This window comes from Coloeus monedula, assembly GCF_965178545.1.
Source record: "Coloeus monedula genome assembly, chromosome: 5".
Taxonomy (NCBI): Eukaryota; Metazoa; Chordata; class Aves; order Passeriformes; family Corvidae; genus Coloeus; species Coloeus monedula.
Genome location: NC_138785.1, coordinates 29,795,410 through 29,817,655, shown reverse-complemented (window position 1 = coordinate 29,817,655; position 22,246 = coordinate 29,795,410). Strand labels below are relative to the sequence as shown.

Below are 22,246 nucleotides of genomic sequence, written 5' to 3'. Positions count from 1 at the left end.
TTACGAAGAAGTCCACCCTGGCAGTGCTACTCTTAGGAGGTTTGGAAAGTTGGAAATTGGTGGATAAACTGAAGAACTTTCACCACAAGTTTTACTTCCCCCCCCGCCTCCCCACCGAGTTTTACCATTGGCATTTAGGTTAAATATTTCCTATTTAAGTGATCATTACAAAGAAGACATGTGGAGAGTCTGATCTTGCAGGACTAACACATTCCTGAGACAAGTATGTTGCGGCTGAGGACAGCCTCTCAACAGCTTGAAGATCATATGGTTAAGTTGAACATGTAGGGCCTTAATAACTCTGATGAGCTGCAGGAGTTATTGACTACTTCACTATGGAAACAGAAATGCAATTACCTTTTATATCAGCAGTCCTTTTCCTAAATTCAGGCCTCAGATCGATTTCACTTAGCACAAGAACATTGTAACTATTTCTGAGCATAGATCTTTTCCTAGAACTGCCGGAATCTATCGAAGCTGGCAAGCTTAGAAAACCAAGAAACCCGACATGGAGTTTTAAACATTTCAATAGTTACCAATTTATTTTTATATAAAAAAAAAAATGGTAGCAATGTAGAATACAGCAATATTTTCAGGTTCCACGCACGCAGGTTGTGAACATTCCAAGCAATGTGTACATTTTGGAAAGAGACTAGACAAGAGAATTGACCAAAATGTTACTGAACACGGGAAGATTTTTAAAAAAGGCTAAAAATTATCAATAGTGTCTTCTTAATATTGCTTTCCTTACTGAAGGCTGAAAAAAAACCACTTGACTTCACAGATAAGGTTAAAAAATGGGAGGGGGGAAGAGAGAGGGGGGGAAAAAAAAGGCTGCTACAACACTGCCATACAGTCAAAAAAAAAAAAGAAATCATACTTCAATATTTGCATACTTGATAGCAGCATTCTCCCATCGAACCATATGAAACTACGGGAAGAAAACATCAAAGCAAAAAAAAAAAAAAAAAAAAAAAAAAAAAAAAAAAAAAGGCAGTTATCCATCAGTATTCAAAAACCTAGAATGAAGTCACTAAGTAGATGAACACTTATTGAGAATTAATCAATATCTACATTCTTAGCTGCTTCCAACTCTGTTCCAATAGAAACATGAAGTTGAGTGTCAGCTTTGTGTATTTTATTTTTGGCCTATTTGAGTTTTTCCAGTTCATAGTTCACTGCATGCTTGGAATAGAGAGGGTCATTATAAATCCTTCTACACAACGAACTTTAAGTAGACAGCTGAAAATAAAATGTACTACTTGTAAACACACAAAAAAATACAAGCTTTTTTTTGTTTCAAGTGAGCACTGGTTCCAGATAGATTATCTTCGGTATCTACCTCTTTCACCTCTGTCTCTGTCCCGGTCACAAATCCTCTCTCTCTCCCTTTCCCGATCACGGCCTCTGTCACGTTCTCTGTCTCTCCGATTATCTCGAGGCCGGTCACGCTCCCGCTCTCGGTCCCTCTCCCGGGGCCGGCTTCTCCGACCGCTGACAACGGCTTGTGTGCGGCGAAGGAAGTCGTCTACTCTCATGTCATAGTCGTGCTGTGATGAAAGGACAGCTCTGCTATTTTCTTTCCCAGATTAGAATTTCCTCCCTTATCTACAGGGCTGGCTGTAACTCTTCAGAAAGCCCAGTATTTAAAAAAAGACAAACTCAACCAAACAAGTGTCCAGCATCCATGTGCAGAATCTGGTGTTCAAATGCCAGATACCAGCAAGAGACTTGAAAGCTAAGGAGCCTTCCAAGCCAGCTAACAGAAATTAATAATCTGCCTTGTTTTCTCATGTGCCTGTAAGAAGTTTTAAAACACAAAATTCTGATTAAGTAATTTGTTGTCCATGAGGACAAGCAAGGTTACAGGCATGTCCTTATTCAAACTGGGCTTCAGCATGAAAATGTTCAGAGGTGGACAGGGTGGAAGTTGATTTAAGCATACACCTCAGTTTAAGACTCTGAGAATTTTTCACTTCTACCTCACCAGGGAGAGAAAGCCTTTTCAAATTTGCTGGAAGTGTCTAGTCAATCTAAACAACTGATCTTTCCAATGAACTCTAATGCAGGTCATAAACATGCTGTTTATCACAGCCAACAAAGCTCAGGTTAGGCTACCCCTGGATCCCAGATTTCTACTCTGGCCTGCAGACTTGCATCCGCTTTGTCTGTGTGGACACTTACTACTCGTTTGTCTCTGTATCTCGCTTCATGTGGTACAGGATGATGTCCTGAGTATGGAGGGTGAGCTTGAGGTGGAGGTGCGTGGTGCTGATAGTAAGGGTGGTGTGGTGGTTGCTCCATACCTGGATACGGTGGCTACAAGAAAGTTACAGGAAGTTTGTTGAAGCAAAGGAATGCACGCAAGGAGTGCAACATTCAGATGGCAAACACAGCACCTAAATGTATCTGATCACAGCCTCCTAACTGAACAGCAGACTACTTTCCATTAGGCTAGAATGCTTTACTACCTCTGTACCATTGCTGGGAGAAGTTTGGTCAACACCCTCCCCAAAGCCCAACCTTCCTTCCTTCTGTATCTGCCTCAACATGACATTGTACATAAAACTACTGCTACTTAAATGCAGCTGTTTTGGTTTTAGGTTTTTTAAACCTTTGCATATAGAATGTGAATTCTGCCCAAATCATTGAGCTCTTACAGAAATGACTCATACTTGTTCCTTATGAATATATTTCTATTTTAAATTAAAAACCTGACTTTGCAAGACAAATTATTTGACAAAATGCTAGCAGGTTTTTTGTTTTTTTTTTTAAACAGGATGTATTTTGGCTGATTTCTTCCATTTCTTCAATCAGCAAGGTCTTCCTCTGCCATATTACCAAAGCATCTTTGCTTGCATTTTTGTCACAAAGAAAGTAAGTGGAAATGCTGGATTTTAGGACAACTACTTGGACAGCATGCAAAAGAGGGGAGGGAAAAGAAAAAAAAGGAGTTTCTGGAGGCTTAACTGTGTTTGAAAAACAGTTTTCCTCCCCATCTGAAAACCTAGTTCACTTCCTTCATTTGTAAGGAGTTGTGTTTCAGCTGAGAAAAATGAGAGGCTACAGGAGCATCTCTACATCTGGCATTGCTTTTTGCTCATTGCCAGTACAAACAAGAGCCAAAAGACTCATTACAGTTATTACTAAATATAACCAAAATAACCTCACTATGACTGCTTCTCCAGACATGAAGGCAAAACCACAACTTATACAAGTGAACTATCTACATAGCTGTAGATACATACACTTATGTATCTGCTTATCTGACTGGGAAAAAAAGTGCATCTCAGTGGAGGCTGTAATACAGGGAGACTTATTTTAATTAGGTTGTGCAGCACATTTTGCTACTTTCCTGCATGCTTCATTGCCATAGCCAAAAGCAAGCCACTGCACAATGCTAGAGCCTGGCAGCCCATTCCATGAGCCTCTTCAACAAGTCCACCTGTTTGATGCATTTGCTGTTCAAGAGCCAATTACTATGAATATTTAGCAGAATACAGAATGTGATCACATCCTCCCGTCTATGCTAAAGGAAGATTCTGCTGTTTCCTCAGAGCTTACTAAGAATGCCAGACTACTATTGAGAGTAAATTTCAAAATAGTTGCTATCAATATTTTTCCCCTAAAATTTTTACACTGTTACAGCGAAGATACATTTTAGGAAAAGCGAAGAGTTGAGTGCACACTGAATATGCCAGGCTCCTTTAGAGGGAAACATAAAGAAGCTGTATTCTAAGGAGAAAAATTGAATTCAACAAGACACAAACCATTCCTTGCCATGGTGGTGGTGGTCCCATGTTGTGGAATTCCCTCACGTAATCATTGTAGGACTAAAATGAAAGACAGTAATATTAAAATTTGTGTTGAGTGTTCTTTGGAAGCGCAGAAAGCTGAATATAAAAGGTTCCTCAAAAATCTGCATGCAACAACTTACCCCATTTAAAAATACATCTCGTCGAACTCCTGAAAATCGTCTGTTGGGAATAAAAATTTGTAGAACTAAATCCAACTTATCCATGCAGACAAGTTACCAGGGCATAAAATTAATAACATGAACACACCTTACCTGTCTACTTCGGGATATCTGGGATCCTTTATATACCCTGTTCGAACATCAAGCAGTATTAATTCAATTTACCATCTCAAGTAAACAATCTTAAAAATTATATTCAATAGAAAGTGTCCTTTCATTTTGTGCCAGCTACAAAATTACATCTACTTGCCATTACCCTCACTTCTAAAATAACTCTTGAAAACTTACAGCTTCTTATAGACAATGAAGACAAGTAGTATAATGTAGTAAAAAAAAAGTGACTTAGATAAACCCATATGAATTTGTACACAGTACCAACAAATAAGCAAGAGGGAAACTGTGCAAATAAAGACTTGAAATTCAGTCAAATGAATTAGGAATGCACATGAAGTTAAAGAGGACTGTCTATGGGCAGTTAGCATGTGGCTGTTACTACTTTCTAACTGTGTATTCAGTAGAATGTGTTCATCTGGGCAACTCTTAAAACTGATTCATAATATGTTTTGGACACAATGTAAGAGGAAATTAAACTAAAAAGTATCTGGGAAAGCCCCACAGGGAAAAGGATTCTCACAGCTTCAGTAAATCCCAAGAAGTAAACTTTAAAGAGATCAGTAAAATGGTGCAAAACACCAGGCATGCTTGCGGTAAAATAATGCTTCCGAGCTTCATTATTTTTAAAAAATCTTGTTCTGTTTTTTAAACAATGGTCTTAGAAAGATGGAGAGCAGCAACAACACTTTTTGCATTAAAGAATGCAGGCTTTGCAGACAAGCTGGACAGATGAAGGCACGTTCTTAACAGATTTAGAAATCTACCACTGAAATAGCAGAATGCGCTTTTCTAACAGAAGCGAAGCACAATTTGGTAGACTAAAAGTGACAACTTCTTAATAGCTGCTTTCTGAAGAGAAAAAAATAGCTGCACTACAACCAGTGCTGTTGCTGCACTACCATTGCAAACATTTCTGGAGAACAAATTTCCCTTCTCAAACTCGTCTTTAGATCCTCTTGTAAAATGCAGTGCAACATCACCCTCCCTTACTCGTGTAAAAGCTTGCAAAAAAATTCTCTCTGAAAACATAACAGAACGTCTACCATCATCTCCACACAGAGGCTGCTAGTCAGGCAGTCTCAGCTGACTTTCCCAAGTGGAAATTTCTCAAACATTTTCATCTGAGGATTAGCATCTTGACAAGTAGGTCAGATCTATTCTTGCGCCCACATTAACATAGCACTTGAGAGGATCATTCACGGCAAGGTACACAATTCAAGGCTCTTAGAAAAAGCTCAGCCTAGGTTAAACTCAGCTCTCTCTCAAACCAGTGAAACAGCGTCACTGACTGCTGTGAGAGGTGGGTTAAAGCAGCAGGCAACAGTTGGAACAAGTCACATTTTTATATCCCAGTTATAGCAATATTTTACTTTTGAATTAATGAGGATATGCTAAAAGAGAAAACACTTGTGAATTGGTGCACACAAATCTTCATAGTAAGATATTAACCTGGTCTTTGGTGAAACTCAGGGGGATAGTCAATCCTTGGTTTCTTTCTGCTGTTATGAATATCATAATCTTCTGGTCGACGCCTACACAAATTAGATATCAAAGATTAAACAAGGTTGCTTGGAGCATTCGTTACAGCAGAATACCTCACAGGAATAGTCTGAGCTGCCCAGGATATCAATGTAATCATTCTCAATTCTATTTACTTCAAAATATTCTATAGCTTTAAATCTGAACTGAAAGGGATCAGAAATAGCTCAATTACATACACTCTACTGTTACTTTCTGTCTACAGGAGTTTTGGTAGTTAAGGAAGGAACTCTACCCAACAGTACCTTCATACCAAATAAAAGGGAACAAATTTGTCTAAACCAAACTCAAACTTAGGCATTAACATTACGCTTTCCACATGACATTTTGAAACAACCTATTGGACAACAAAAAATTTCACAGAACATTGCAGAGGGTGGCTCATTTGATAGCTATGGGGTAGAGAATTCTATAAAAGAGCTACTTCCATAACATTTATAAATAAAACTGCATGCTTTGTGAAATTGCAACTTTCACTGTGACTTTCCTAACTGGGTAGGCCAATGATACTATTTCTAGTAATTTCTGTTCTAAGCAATTTACCAGCAATGCACTGGTGTGCTTTACAATGTAATAATGCTCAAGCTTCCTAATAATTAAAATAATTAGGGATCTTTTCTATCAAAACAGGTCTTTGACAGAAGAGATGTTAAGAACTCTGCTCTTCCTTATGAAGTAACATTCCAGTTGCTGTTATGCTCAATAAAGAGCTGACAACTGGCTGCTTATTTTGCTCCAAGGTACATAACCATTACTGGGAAACTCCAATGCTAATGTAACAGTGTTTCTAAACACAAAGCAGCTACAAAACCATTCCCTTCCTGCCCCCCTCCCCCTCTCCAACAGCATAATTCCTTATGACAAGACATTAACACTTTCTTAAATTGCTTAATTACTGTGCAACTTGCTGGCTAAATAACAAGCTTATACAGCTTTTAGTTTTATAAATAGTGACTTCTCCCCCGCCCTTCCCCAACTTCAGTCTTTAAAGCCCACCATACCCCATTACTAAGCTTTTTAAAATGGAAGCACATTCTTTAGTATGAGCAAAAAGCCCAAAAACCAAAGCAGTTGCATCTACAGCAAATTCAGATCAAAGAAAATAAAAGCTGGTGTAAAGAATAAACATACCGCTTTCTTGTAGTTTTGAGAGTGCATTTACGACCGGTATAAAATATGATAGAAACAGTTCATATAGTAGTCCAACTACTGACTTTAAGCTGTAAGCCACATACATAAATGGAGGCCCTGGCAGGCTTGAGAAGGTGTGGTGGTGTTATATGTATAGTTTGCAGTCCATTGCAAAACCTTCACTTGTATATACTTTATTGCACTGGAAACCTCTTAGCTTAACTCCAAAAGCCATCTTGGTGTTCAGTCCTTTAAAGCCAAAAATAGGGGGGCGCTGCCAGGTTTCCTCCTACCTACTCGTTACAATGTCCTTTTTTTTTTAAGCTCAAGGAAATGGGGACTCTTGTTGGGGCTCTGTACCTACCACAGGACATTTCCACAGAAAGGAAACTTAACCAAAGGTTTCAGCCCAAACCATACATCAGTCTGTATGCAAAGTGGCTACCACGGGGAAAAGGTGTTTGGCAGATGGGCTAATATCAGTTCTTTGCAAAGACTTCTCCAATTCTGTAACAAGTTATACCCCCTTTTTTCCTGGAAAATGATGTTAAGTTCATATAGCAGTGATCAATAACCATGTCGATCCTCTAAAAATACTTTAAGTCCACAGGTACTGCCAGCATCTGGAAAGGTTGTATATACAGACACAGCAACAGCCATTCTTTTTGGTTTGTTGCCGGGTCTCCAAGGGCCACTTGATCCCTTTTGGAAAGAACCTACTGTTTTCAGAAGCTCAGCAAGATGTGTGAATTCAGTGGTTACATGTTAGAGAATATTTGGCAATGGGGTTAACACATCACGGTGACACAATTTGAAACAGTCCCAATAATGCTCCTCTTGAATATCAAAATAACTTAAATATTTTATCCTCAAAATGAGGCGGCATCTTCTGCAAAATTCTAAGTGATCCTTATAAAAGTCCCATATTTGATAAGGCTTATCCAGAGACACACCTGAAAGAAAAGGCTTTTACAAGATATTAACACATTTTTGGCATATAAATATTTCCTCCTCTCCATCTAGCCTGCTCAAAATCAAGCCAAGCTTACCTACAGCTAGCATTACACGTTGCATTAGCTCAATAAATGATCTAGTCTAAACTAGAGACAGAACTTTAAGAGCTTTTTTCTGCAAAAGCAAAGATCCCCATTTTCCTCTTGAAAAATGACAGACCGGGGAACCATGTGAAATCCTCAATGAAGCCACAAACTTGTCCATGCAGCTTGATTTGAGGATTTTCTCTCTTCTTTATCGCAGGGAAAGCTTTGACGAATCACATTCCTCCATCACGTTATTCTGACACATGTGCCTATTATCAGTCCAAAGAACGTTTCTAACCTTCCCACGTCCCGAACGGGGTCTCGACGGGATGGGCGTCCTCTTGACCGGGGTTGTGAGTGCATTCTTCTCTTGTGCCTCATTTTATGAATGACTTGATACAAGTCAATACTTTCATCAGGAGGGAAGAGAAGACAAAGTTGGGTTCCACATTCCGGCTCAATTTCCTAGAATTAGTTAGAAGTTCAGTAGTGGTTTATAAACTGAAGAAATGAAACTCTCCCCAAATACACTGACACATACATTTAAGGAAAAAAAAAAAAAAGGACACTTTGAAGAGATGTCAGTATCACTACAGACAGCAAAATTCACTTACATTACCTTTCACTCTTTAGGCACTACTTAGAATTTTCATAAAACAGTCCAACACTCTGGGTAACCATATCTTCCCATGAGACATACAGGCCACATCACTGTTTTGCTATAAAATCAGAGGACTGTTTTTCATCACAAAGAAAATGATCACCTATTACAGAAAGAAAAGTGACATTCGTAGGAAAAAAAAAAATCCATCCCAGCTTCACATATAAAGCCATGGCCTGACAGAGCTGACTACTACCAATCAGTATGAGTTCTTCATTGTATGGTAGACAGGTCCATGAAAATACCAACTCAATGTCTGACCGCAGTCAAAACAAGCAGTCTGTGTGTTCAGGATTCTTAGGAAAGGAACATGGAATAAGAAAGTCATTGTATCACACTGGAAGTTCATGTTCCACCCACACCTTAACTACTGGGTGCAGTTGTGCCCCTGCATCTCAAAAAATAAGGGGACAGTAGAAATGAAAAAGCTTCAAAGCAGGGCACCAAGGATAACTGACTAAGTGCAACAATTCCTACATGCAGTGACTGAGTAGGTCTGGTCTCTCCAGCCTACATTAGAAGAGAAATATGCGGGATATGGGGAACAAGATGGAGATAGTGGGAGCATCGGACACCGCGAGTTGTCTAGAGGAGACAGGGACAGAGAGAAACTTGCTGACTCCCTCTTCCAGTACAAGAACTTGGGCCATCAAATGAATCTAGCAGAAGCCAGGAGCAAAACAATCCCAAAAAGTGCTTCTTCAACCTGGTGACTACAGGCCTGCAGAACACTTTCCCAAATGATGTCGTAAAGGCAGAATTTCAGAGTACACATCCTCAGAAGAGAGATCCATCCAGAGTTGTGCAAATATAAGTGGATAAATGACAGCCACTTCAGGAAATAACCAGAGTTGAGAAGCAGGGAGAGCAAGCATCAGACAATGCTTGTCCAGAACATAACGGTACAGCAGTTTTATGAAAAAAGCTGAAACCCATGTCCAGATAGCAACTCTACTGCAGACAAAACATCAAAAAAAAAAAAAAAATTTCCTTGACGATTTAATAGAAGCTAAGTTAATTTAAAATCCTTTTTTTTTTTTAAAGTTCACACTAAACTAAAAACAAGACCAAGACTATTGTTTTTCTCCTGCTACACAACAAAGCAAAGATATTTGTGGGGCAAAACAATGCAGCACAGAGTTGACATTTTCCATACAGTATGGAGATTATACAACTCCCACCTTGTCTTAAGAAAGCAGAACCCATTATTTTACCCATGGCTTGCACACTTGATGACAGCAGCAACATACCTGCACTCTGGTATGTCTGACAAGACAAAGAGCCAGCCCCACTTAAAATTTGCTTAGCATATATTCTATAATGGGAGACTATGCCTTAAGCAATACAGTGTATATATATTAAAAAAAAAAAAAGCAATGCAGAGCACAACTGGAAACACCAGAACTTTTTCTTAAAAAGTGATGCTATATGGTTTGCACACCATACAAAGCAAGGCACATTACATTTCAAATTCAAAATATCACATAGTTCTGAAGCAAACACTGTTTATCACAAAGATGACAACAGAATTGGCACTGTATTTTTCCTTCTTCCACAACAGCATTAGAAAGAAGCAGAGTGCCTTTCCCACACCGCTCTACTGCAAGTAACTGATCTAAAAACATTCCAAATCTCCTGCACATCCAAAGCTGGAAGCAAGCACTAGAGGATGTCAGTTAAAGAAAAAAAGTAAGAATTAACAAACCTGTCCATCGCGTCCAATCTTCACTGGCTTATGTTCGTTCCAAGGATTGGTCAGGTGAGCAGACTTTGTGAACGGCAATTCCCGCCTAAATATACAAGTGGCACCATTTATAGTTTTGCCTCCGGTTTTTTTATTAAGAATTAAAAAAACACATACAGCAGGAGATTACATATAAAATAATCCTGTTATTCTCTGTACTGTTAGGTCTCTGAACATATTCTTACGTTCTACATATTGGCAACTGAAGATTTCACTTTGACTTATTCCAGTATTAACTAATATAGTCTGTACTATGACAGGTTCTCTTTTTAAAGAAATTTTTTTGTCTTTGTGCAATATCAAGATTGTGCTTGTTTATTATCTCACCATCTAAATACAATGATCAGTCTCTACATGATATGGTAGCTCTTGGCACCTACTGAAATAAATCCCTGAGCACTGACCTAACTGTGAAGCTAGAAATGCTTTGAGCTGGAGGTGGGAGTCAGTAGCTTCAAGAGGACCTTTCCAACACAGATTTTTCTCTAATTCAAAGTCTTGCTTTTCCTGCATTTAGTCTTTCTGGCAGTCCAAAGTACTTGCACAACCATGCAATGTGTTTCACAGGACTGCTGTAACTTTTTTCTTTAACAGAGATTTAAAATCTTTTCTGTAAGAACACACTCAGTGAAATCAATGAACATACTGCTCACAACCAATATGTTCTACAATACTTGCACTATTTCATACGTTGTTTTAGAATGATAGTATTTTCTTTGTTCAGTCAGATCGAGAGATTTGTCCTTACATGATTTTTTTTTTTTGGTTTTTCATCCACAGCTGTCTATTCAAGTGAGCAGTGAGGATAGATCTCTGGCTGCATCAAGTTTCAGAAGGATGCTGTCAGCACTTGAGTAACATGCTGAAATAATATTATAATGCCTTGTTACTAACAGCAACATAAATGCACAATTATTTACCTGCAAATCCAGTCAATTTTAAAGACACCTCCCAACATTTTTGCATTCATTCCTGCAGGCAGCACCCAGTGTATAGGTGATCCTCCGTGATGGGACTCTGAAGACAATCTTGCAAACCCTAAAGGATTTTGTATGAATTGTAACAAAGATACAACAGAAAAGCTATTGCACATAAAACTCACTTTCACTTACCTTGCTAACAGCTCATTTCCCTTACCTTGGAATTTGCCACTCTCTCTTACAGAAAATATCAAAATAACACTCCTTGCTGATCTAAATGCAGCATTAAGCTTCTTTTCATTCACTGGAAGTGTTGACCATACTCCCTAAAACAGAAAAACACCCACCCCATCACCAAAATGTAAGAGTTCATCTCAAATGACTTAGCTAACAAATATATAATGTAGATGAGGAAAACAAGACCAAAATAGTGTACTGGAATAGAAGGTAATGGAAAGAAAAAGATATTGCTAAATTCATTTCCTTCAAGAAATATTTTAGCCTGCCTTGTGCTAAAACTTTTAAAACACTGGCTTTTCAATCTTTTTTTGAACACTGAAGATGCATTTAGACCATCTATAAGACTTCCATTGTAATTATAATGATGGACAGATACCTTAAATAGTAAGGGTGAACGTTTTCATGCATGTTTCAAGTGACTTTGGGAATTCATCTATTGTATAAAACACAGAAATTATGAAAAACCAACAGAATATATACTGAAAGGTGGGCCGGTAGACTTCAGTATAGTATTGCAGATTTGTTGAGGACAGTTTGCAGACTTTAAAACTCTTTCAGAGAAATGCCAGCAACATGAAAGACACCAGACTAACACCTTAAATTGGCAAGACAACTTGAACCACTTTGTTCAGCCTTTCACATCTCCACCTAGTAAGTAGGACCTTTTCCCTTTCACCAGCCATTATATAGCCACACACAATAAAACCCAATCTGTTTTAAGGTACCAACTGAGCTGAGCTACAGAGTAACAGTTTATTGAATTATTCCTCGGTTCATCTTCCAGGCAAACAAGCTTCAGCCTCAGAATAGGATCTACAGTCTACCAAAGACAATGTTCCTTCCCTCACATTTATCTAGTGAAGGTATGTATTCATACCCTACTCTGAACTCAGATCAGTGTTTGTCTGATTTTGGTGATTCATTATAGTCACCAAAGAACTATTTGGGGTTTTTGCTAGCTTTCAGTCAGATTACATGGCTTTTGGCTGCTTGTAAAGCCCTGCTGTGAACCGGAACAACCTACCACATTGGCACCACAAAAGTGAGTTTCATGAAGTCCAACACCAAAGCACTGATACCCCTACACTGAAAGACTATGCATCCACTCCAAGGACTTCAGGAACAAGGATACTACTGTAGCTCCATACATGGATGAGGCACAAAAAAGGATATACTTCTTTACAGAGCTAAAGCAAACACCAGTCAGAATGGTGTTCACTGCACAGATCAGACCCAAAGCTTGAAGGAGGGGTGCGAACCAAATATACCCAGGACTTTGAGATTTGTTCAATAGTTTTAGTGCTATTTCCATCCTAATTTAGAAAATCTTCATTAAAAGAATCACCTAGTCTGTGTATATTGTGCAACAGCAAATCAAATATTTTCTCTATAACCTGTTCCAAAGAACACATGCCAATACAAAACCACCAGAGTGGTGCAGTGGACACCTAATGCAATTCCTCAGCAGCTGAAGTCCAGTGCTCTGGAATCCCTCCCAAAGAACTCACTCACACCAGCACTGCCAGGCATACATTTCCACAGTAAGGCTTCAGATCCCGAATTGAATCACCTGACAAAAATTACTTGTATAGCATTAGAGGAAAAGCAAACAACCTTCTGAACCTTCTCAGAACACAGCAGCATGAACTGATGGAGGGGAGAAAATACCACTCCAGCATTCCTAATGGAGGTTGGCTTGGGATGTTATCTAACAGACCCTAAGGCCCCTTTTAACCCTATTCTTGCCAAGATAGATGACTGATGGTCTAGGAACTTTTCTAGGTTACAGTGGAAGCAGAAGAACCAAGGCACGTAGCTTTTGTTGCTGCATCTACCGAGATCCAAATTATAAAGAAAAGAGTGCCTCCAACTGCACACACTTCCAAACAAAGATGGGTACGTTTGAAAACAGACAAAGTGATCAGTTTGAAGAAAATTGAACATACCTTTGCCTTAGCAAGCGATACATTTTCATGGTTATTACTCTTGATGAGAAAGAATCTTGCATCTTGGAGAATGTATTTAAGTTTACTTGTTTGGTCTGAAAAGAAAACAAAGTATCAAATAAGCCAAACTGTAAATACTTATCAAACACGTTGCTTTGAGTATAGATAGTTGTTTGCTTCCTTCAAAATACACAGTTATCCCACCCAGTTCCTATCTATGTATTATCACAGTCAACCACCCAACTTGAAGACAAAGCTGCAGAGCGCAAAATGCCAGGGGAAACCATACCAAAACTAAAATTTAGATATCCAGGTAAAGAAAAAAGTAAAATAAAATCAGCATGATTCAGTGATGTTCCGATATGTAGGACTTATTTCCTTGCTTAAGAATCTTTGCATAAATGATGGGTAACATTTGTAACAAGCACAAGTTGTTCAATAGAGAATGGTGAATGCTGTTCCTCTTTGCAGTTTTAAGCACTTCCTTTTAAAATCTGCTGCTTCTGCAAAGAGCAAAGTGACTGAACTTTTTGCGTATTGCTCTCAACGCATGCAAAAGTAGCTTAAGATTTAATTACCATGCTCAGAACAATGACGTGCTCAAATTGATTTATATCAGAACATCACTACTTACAGGTAATTTAATCAACAAAGACAATGGCTTGCTATGGGGCATGCATTAAAAATTCAAATTTAAATGATACCTTTTTGGACAGCACGAACGGAAGATGATAATTTCTCATGCTTCTTTTCTGAACCTGTGTTTAGCCAAAGTACATTTGTTCAGATTGAGCCTTAATAGAGATAATATACAATTTCTACAGCCTTGTCACATACAATTTTCATTCATGACAAATTATGCTTTCTGGCGCGCACCCACACACACAAAAAAATACTATTCAATGTGCACGAGTGTTTTGTTTTGGTTTTTTTTGGTTTTGGTTTTGGGTTGTTTGATTTGGGTTTGTTTTTTTAAAATGGTATTTGAACAATTTCCTACTCAGAAAACTAGTCACTGAATCATCATCTTCCAAGTTATTAAAAAAAAAAAAAAAGTGAAAATTCCACTTAAGCAACAGAATAGCATTAAAGTAACAAGAAAGCCTACTTCCCCCCAAAGGTATCCACACACAACATGCCAGAAGTCAATATCAAATTATACAAAGCTACATACCCCATAAATCTCTACAGCCAGTTACATTTATTTTAGATTACACATTAGGATTTGATGCAAGTCACAACGACAAGCAATGAAAGGGAAGAATACCTGCATATGATTCTGATGCAGAACTTCCACTTCTGTCAAAAACAATTGGAGAGATACCTCTAGCTCTCTTCCTCTCCTTCTTTTTCTCATCTAAAAGAAACAATAAAAAATAAAAGCCATACCTTAAACACAGGAAAAGTTGAGATTAAAAAGTAACGAGACAGGAAAACACCATCAGTAAAAGTGAAGTTACCATTTGGCTTGCACGTTAAAATTGTGGTTGTTGCCACAAAACTATCATGCACAAAAGAAGCAAATGCTAGTTACTCAAGCTTTTCATTCACAAAAGGAACATGAATGGGACAAATCCAGTACATCTGTGCAATGTTTAGAGACAGAATTTATTATTATTATATTTTTAGTAAGGGTGGGTTAGCACTTCTTTCCAGCCTTCACCCAAATGTGCAACATTGAGCACAAACTGTGTTGCAATAGTGATATGAGCTCATTTGCTCGGAGCTCAAAAAAATGGTAAGAGACAGGAAAACAAAACACTGTGCCACACAGGCAATTATTTCCACTCTTAAGAAAGTGTTATGTTATACCACAGAGCTTTTTAGAACAGTTATGACAGCTTCAACTCGTCTTTAGGTTACACCTTGCTGTCTCTAACTCCAAACAGCAGAGCTGAGCTAAAAAAGGCTGCATGTTAAGCAGGATGACCACCTATGGAGACTTCAGACAAGGAAGATACACAATAGGAATCTTAACAGGATTGCAAGCTGCTTTCCTAGAAAAAACAAACAACGAACAGCCAAACCCAAAAGTATTTACGTCATTAGCACTTCACATCAGTAAGTTAGGACTACTTATAATATACAATTACAAAGCAATTGTTTCTAGTTTCTGCTTAAAACATTTATTTCATTCTAAATTTGCCATAACATCTAATAATCTCAACTTAAGTTTAGATTTCCTGTGCTGAACACAGCCACTATTTAAGATTCAATTATCCTTCCCCAGGAATGCGGTTCTTTTACTACACTAGTCTGCCTGGTCACTTATCTAGACGGATACCAAACAGCTCAACACCAAATTAAAATGAATTGTGTGGAAAACTAAGCCACTAGATATCCAAGAAAATACTAATTTAGTGTTTCAAAGCACTGAACAGCAAGGCCAAAGCAGTCAAGAACACTATGAATCCACAACACAGTATTCTGGATGTTCACAATTTTGCTTTACCACTTTCCAGTACATTTTTTCCTTGCCTATGGTATTTCATAATTAACATCTTCCTGACTTGTGCTACCACGGCTTACTTTTGACATGGTCAGGAAGTGGTTATTTTTAAAAGTAGCTGAACTTTCAGTGGCAAGGTATTTCAGACTAGCATGCAAGATGTTGCCTACCTGATGCATCTGAACCAGACCCAGATCTGACTGACCCATCTGTGAAAGAGGCAGATTCAGAATCAGAATCGCTGGCTTCACTCCGTGTGTCATAGTCATTTCCTTCCTTCTGATCCCTCTCATCCTGTTCGTACTCTTCTTCATCTTCCTCCCCATCTTCTTCCACCTCTTCATCCTCCTCCCCTTCATCATCTTCCTCTTCTTCCATTCCTTCCTCCTCATTCTCTGTGTTGCCTTGTTCAGAGGAACCACTACTGCCAGTCTCGTGATCTGAACAATATTCCTCAGAGTTCACCTCTTCTTTAGAAGAATGGCTAGATCTGCTTGGTCTTCTATCCACATCATGCCTGATTCTCTGATGTTTAAAGAAAAAGTGAATCAGCAGTCATATAACATTGTCAGGATGCACACACAGTCCTAAGAGAATGTGCCTTATAAAAGTCTCATAAAATTTCTTTATTTATAAGGCAGCAAGAATACTTAATACCTCTGAACCATCCGGTGTAGAAGACTTTGCCCTTCTGTCAATATCCCTCTTCCTCATGCAAGATTTTTCTGGTTGTCCTTTATAAGGTTCCCTGGAACTGCTTGACATTCGCATCTTCCGATCACCATCTGGGCGCTTGTTTCTGTCAGATCTCTGATACTCCTCAGTCTTGTATTCTGACACAGGCTTTCCTTTTGTACTCACTATTCTCTTGTTATTGCTAACTGATGAACTGGGAGGTTTTGGCATCATCTGCCTTGAGGAATGCACAGAAGGTTTTTGCCTCTTGCTTTCAGCATTTTCCATCCTGTCAGTTTTTCTTTTTGATCCTTAAATAGAAAGAAATATCAAGTTCAGTGTTATTTCCAATATCAAAACAAAAACTGTACAGAGGCTCCTACTTTCTCTATTTTAGGTAATTACCCTGTTGCAGTCATAGGGAGCATCGTCCAGTTGTAGGCTTTGCAGCAACACTCAAAACTGCTTCTTAGGAACGGCTCATGTTCTAAAACACGTACTTTACTTCAAAAAAGGTACATGTTTCTTAGATTTTATACATGGAAATGCTAAATTAAATGCTTATGGAATTGGCCTAAAGCCAAAACAACAACTGAGCTGGAACCAGACTTTGCAACCCCTTTGCTCCACTTCCATCTCACTTCATTGAGCCAAAAAGGACAGTCATTTTCTAACATTAAAGGAATTCAGAACAAGCCAGACTCAGCAACTGCTCTTGAGACAAAAGGAAACAGACTCGACTGTTTGCATGGAAGGTCAGGTGAAAAAGCATATGTGCATGAAATAAAGACTTTTAGAACTCATTCAGTCTTTGAATCAAGTTATAAAACCCACTACTTCAAAGACTTTAACTGTAATAAGACAGACATTTTTTACCATTTATGTTCCTGGAGGACATCCACTACCAAAGTCACATACCCTTTTTCTCACTTTTGTCTTGCTCACTGTCAGGGTTATACAACTCATCATCCTGGTCAGGAGCATCAGTCAAAATGTCATCCAGAACATTCAGTTCACCATCTGAAAATACACAAAAGAAGTCAAAACCAACCATAAGAAGTCTGGATATGTAAACGACAGAACTAGGATTTACAAACCCAAACATTTCCTTTAGGGCTACAGATCTGCAACAAAGCAAAAGTTGATGTCTTCTTGATTTATTTCTACACTTTCAGTTGGAAGGATCAAGCAGAGCAAATAAAAGAATTATAGTATGTCACAAGATGCATTTAGACCTTTAAACAAGGTCCAAGTTGGCTCCTCATGTCACACAAGCTTTGCAGGAAAGCTGACCTACAAATGAAAGCTGAACATATAAGCTTGTATAAAATTCTAGAAAAAGGAGATAGTCTGAGTCCCATTAGTAAAGAGGAAGGACCTGTGTCCCTGCAAAATTCTGAAACTTGCATGTTGAATTACCTCTCTTCCACTGTTTTTGTTGTCATTGCTGTGTTAGAATGGTGGGTTTTGTGGTTCACTTACAAATAGAAAAAACACAATGGGGAAAGCAGTACTTATTTGCTGCCTAATTAACTCTGAGCTGCTCTGAAAAAAAAACCCCACAACTTGATCCAAAGGGCAAGTGTTAAAGAAAATTCATGCCAGAAGTAGTCAATGATCACACTTGGTCACAAAACTTTTAAAATCTGTCACCGTTTCTGGCTGTTTCACTTTGCTTAAAACCAACAGGGATATATGGTGATTCTAGTAGAAGAAGGATTCACCAGCTTTAAAGTAGTAGATCTATATTCCAAGCACTTTAAAAAGTAATAGTGAACTAAGCATGCAAAAGGAAAACTAAAAAAGGTATTGATTTCGGAATCTCCCGTTTCTTCTCCAAAATTCTTAGTTCTTTCCATTTTGTGATTGATTGTATTTTCTGTGCTTAGGAAAAAGAAAGCAGAGCAAACTCCAAGGATTCAGCTGGTTGACAATATCCATAGCAGATGCAGGTAAGGACTCCTGTACTGCATGAAACTGGGGTAATGCAGCAAATTAAGTCCTCTTGAGTTTGGCAGCTCGTCTATCTTAAAATCTTGAGCTGAGCCACAAAAGAAGTTTTACAGTTTGATGTTAAAAAAACTCAAAACATAATCCACATTATAAAAAAAAAAAACCAAAAAACAATTAGTATTGTAACTGTCTTTCTACTATATACTACCAAATCTGAAGTCAGCATATGCACTAACTTTCCTGCTGGCACTTCTCCACATCTTTGGTGGTAGGGGAATGCAGAAGTGATCCCTGGACTTCTCAGCTGGTGTGTCTAATGCAAAGTAAATGGTGCAGAGAGAAGTGGATCAAACCGTTCCCTGGCAGTTTACAGTTAGCAGGTATTTAAATGCAACATGAACTTGCATTATAGTTCTCTTGGGAATAGCCCTTTATGTTTGTAGACACCTATACATCCACAGCAAATATTCTTGCTGTTGCTGATAAATATATGAGAGTCAGATTCATGGCTGTGCAACTGCCAAACATGGGATGCATTTTCCTGGCTTGCATTCTAGCTGCCCATAGGAAGCTTGGCAAGTCCAGAGCACAAGATTTTTTTACTGGACACTAACAAAAAAGAGGTGTACCAAGATTAGGAAATTGAACATATTACCCATCTCAAATCACATATATTGAACCTTAGATTTGTTTCCCTCTTGGTGAGACAACAGCGTATTTGAGTAAACTACATTTAGCCTACCTACTGCAGTAGCATTCAAAGGTGCTAAAAGACTCCTGTATCAGCTAATTCAGAAATAAATGAAAAGGAAAATTTAACAGGAAATGCAAGTCTGACACACACTCTCTCCTAAATCCATTCCAGGTTAGATGGACCTCATTTGCAGCTGGAACCTTAAACAAGGGTGCAAGAGACAGGAGCAGGATGAATTCCCCCATCCCCTTCTATATGCACATCTACCTGACTTGTTTAGAAAGACATTTCCAGATTTATTCAGCAGCCTGTTTCCTGTCTCTCACTTGCATTGGATACACTGCTCGACTGATCGCACAAGACGATTCCTCTCACTGAACTGCTACTGTCAGTGTTCAACCTGAAGAGCTAAATTATCTCAGAGAGGTATCAGGAAAAACAAAAAAGCAGAAACAGAAAAACGGCAGAGGACAGGTATTTTATAGTCCATCACCACTGAAGAGGGAGGGACCAAATGAGTTCTTTCTGTGACAGATACACCCCACAGGGTTCTCCTGCCACTTGTCTTTTGTAGGATCCTTCCACGAACAAATTTAACTCACCCAAAACAGCAGGAAGGTAGCCTGGGAGGCCATTTCCTCTGCTGGCCAGGAGCGTTAGATCTATTGGAAGGGTCCAAGCAAAAATCTGATTTGGTACACAAAAGAAATAAGACCCTGTGATTTCAAACTAAACAGGTCTGCAAGCCTTATTTCTGCTTTTTTAAGTGGTAAAATAGCATTTATCTTCCCATGGAAGCCTTCCAGTTCAGTTGCAAACAAAGGTGCATCTACACCTGCTATTCAGTAAAAATAACCCCCCCTTTCACATGAGAAATAATTTAAAGCAAATTAAAGTAAAAATATAACCTGACAATTGGGAGTGATTAAAAAACACTAACAAAAAAAAAATTCAAGACCAACTAGATAAATAATTATATGAATAGAAATTTATAGGTGGCAACAGCAAACATTTCAAATTCACTGCTCATCCACAGTGGCAAAACAGATCTGTTTCAACACAACCTGATCATATCCTAATCTACCAGTCTTACAATAATACCATTAAAGATCAAGCACCACCAATAATTTTATTTATCAGTTCTAACAAAACCTACTGGGAATTTTCCATGTCATATAGTTCCACAACAATAATTAGACAGCAAACTCTTACCACTCTGACAAAGTCATTTTGTGGACACATATCCTGCAAAAAGCTTTACACAAAGCATATTCTCCACAGAAATGGAGCTCCATGAAGCCATGAAGCATATTCTCCACAGAAATTCAAATGATAATATATAAATAAACCAAGCCACAATATCCCAGTGATACTTCACTCTTTTTGTAACTCTACAGTTCTCTGCACCAACCACCAAACGGCAATCTGCTCCACCTAACTTTGGTTTTGCTTCTTAAAGAGGCTATTTCATGAGGATTGATTGATATAATCTCACAGATAATTTTCGGCTTCCGTGTATAGCGGCAGTCAGTTTTAGGAGCTGTGATTCTACTGTTCGAGACTAATTATCCCAGATTATTATTCCAGAGTAATGACTCTGAAAACGACCAATTTCTCTTAGTCAAATTTATTTATCCACAGTGCCCAGAAACCACCGCTGACCGCCGAAATAAGATTCTAACACCAGTTTCTGCTTACTAAAGTAACTACATTGCTCCACAGAAAATCCTGCAAAAAACCCCCAAACCAAAACGGCCTAGTGATGCAAGCAGAAATAAAAAGCCGCAATAAAAATAGCAAATACTTTCTGCGAAAAGACAAGCAGTAGTAACTCGCTGTCGATAATGTAAAACTTACGGCCCACGAACTTCTCCCTCTTCCCGCTGCTCGAGTCACCTTGCCCCGAGCCCGCTGCCGCCGGAACACCACAGTATGAGAGGCCCTATTACCTCCAGCTCCCCAGAAAAACACAGGGAGGGCTTCCGCAAAAAAATCATCCTCGAAGAGTCACTCCTGACCCCGCCGCCCCTCCGCTCTCCTGGAGGAGACGTCCGTCCCCCGGGATGAAGGCCCAGCACCAGCTTCCACGGTGGACCCGGGGAGGGGGGAAAACTCGGGCGGGGGCCCAATCCCCGCCCGAGCCTTCCCCCTTCCCCGGAGCCCAACGCCTGCTCCCCCCCTACCCCCACGTACCCTTCTCCTCCCGGCTATCCGTCGCCATCCCGCCGCCGCGACGAGCGCCTAAGATGGAGGCTCCCTCTTCCTGCACGTAGCGCTTCCCTCTTCCCACAGGGCGCCGCTTTGTTTACGCTCCCCGCGTCAGAGCGCGCCGCGGGCGGGCGGGGGCGGCGCATGCGCCACCCGGGCGCTGAGGGCGCAGCCGCCGTGTTCGTGCCTGGCAGGGCCCTGGGCTGTGTGTCGCTGGACGGGAAAAGCGGTGTAGGGAGAGGAGAAGGCTTCTGCCCGCTCGGAAGTGCGGGAAGCTCGTATTTCTCGGCGTCCCCGTGCTCTTGTGACAGCTGCGTGTGATGTTGGAGCCCTTTCTGAGGGTCTTGGGTGGGACAAAGTAACAGTGCTTAGTTAACTCCTGGTGTTGGGCATTGCTGTTGCCTGGTTTTCTCTTGTCTTTTACCTTTTTTTCCCTTCTCATTATTTTTTTCTTTCTCCTGGCAATCAGGCCAGTTCAGAGGAGGGTCACCAAGCTGATGAGAGGGCTGGAGCACCTCTCCTATGAGGGAAGGCTGAAAGAGTTGGGATTGTTCAGCCTAGAGAAGATTTTGGAGTTACCTAATTTTGGTCTTCCAGTACTTGGAGGGAGTCCAAGAAGAAAGCTGGTGAGAGACTTCTTACTAGGACATGTAGAGCTAGGACAAGGGGGAAGGGCTTCAAAATGAAAGAGAATAGGTTTAGATTATATATGAGGAAGAAATTTTTTACAGTGAGAGTGGTGAGGCCCCGGCACAGGCTGCCCAGAGAAGCTATGTGTACCCCATCCCTGGAAGTGTTCAAGATCTGGTTCAATGGAGCCCTGAGCAACCTGGTCTAGTGGAAGGTGTCCCTGCCCATGGCAGCAGGATTGGAACTGGATGACCTTTAAAGTCACTTCCAGCCCAAACCATTCTGTGATTCTATGAAATATGAAACAAGCGTGCTTTATCCATCCA

The 22,246-nt window shown here is 39.6% G+C and overlaps 1 protein-coding gene across 4 annotated transcripts; it reads right to left on the bottom strand.

The window, feature by feature from the left end:
* Positions 1 to 514: 514 nt before the first annotated feature.
* Positions 515 to 21,387, bottom strand: YTHDC1 (YTH N6-methyladenosine RNA binding protein C1). Of its 4 annotated transcripts, XM_082282235.1 has the most exons (18): positions 21,276 to 21,387; positions 17,354 to 17,455; positions 16,418 to 16,746; positions 15,931 to 16,285; positions 14,579 to 14,668; positions 14,016 to 14,069; positions 13,312 to 13,406; positions 11,343 to 11,451; positions 11,126 to 11,243; positions 10,167 to 10,251; positions 8,099 to 8,265; positions 5,540 to 5,622; positions 4,070 to 4,106; positions 3,938 to 3,977; positions 3,771 to 3,833; positions 2,185 to 2,319; positions 1,343 to 1,550; positions 515 to 931 (listed from the first exon to the last, which is right to left on the bottom strand). In XM_082282235.1, the coding sequence occupies exons 1-18, from the start codon at positions 21,301 to 21,303 to the stop codon at positions 882 to 884; spliced, it is 2,148 nt and encodes a 715-aa protein (XP_082138361.1). In that variant the 5' UTR covers positions 21,304 to 21,387; the 3' UTR covers positions 515 to 881. The 4 variants fall into 4 exon arrangements, with proteins under 4 accessions (XP_082138361.1, XP_082138363.1, XP_082138362.1 ...); XM_082282237.1 differs by lacking the exon at positions 14,016 to 14,069; XM_082282236.1 differs by lacking the exon at positions 515 to 931 and having other exon boundaries at positions 999 to 1,550.
* Between the last annotated feature and the right edge of the window lie 859 nt (positions 21,388 to 22,246).

Bases quoted from the DNA above. Each gene is read 5' to 3' on its own strand.
- YTHDC1 (XM_082282235.1), bottom strand. From the start codon at position 21,303: ATGGCGACGGATAGCCGGGAGGAGAAGG. The intron at 11,244-11,342 runs GTAAGGGAAATG...AAAATCCTTTAG, and splicing joins AGAGAGTGGCAAATTCCAAG to GGTTTGCAAGATTGTCTTCA. The intron at 10,252-11,125 runs GTAAATAATTGT...TTGTATATTTAG, and splicing joins AAAATTGACTGGATTTGCAG to GCGGGAATTGCCGTTCACAA.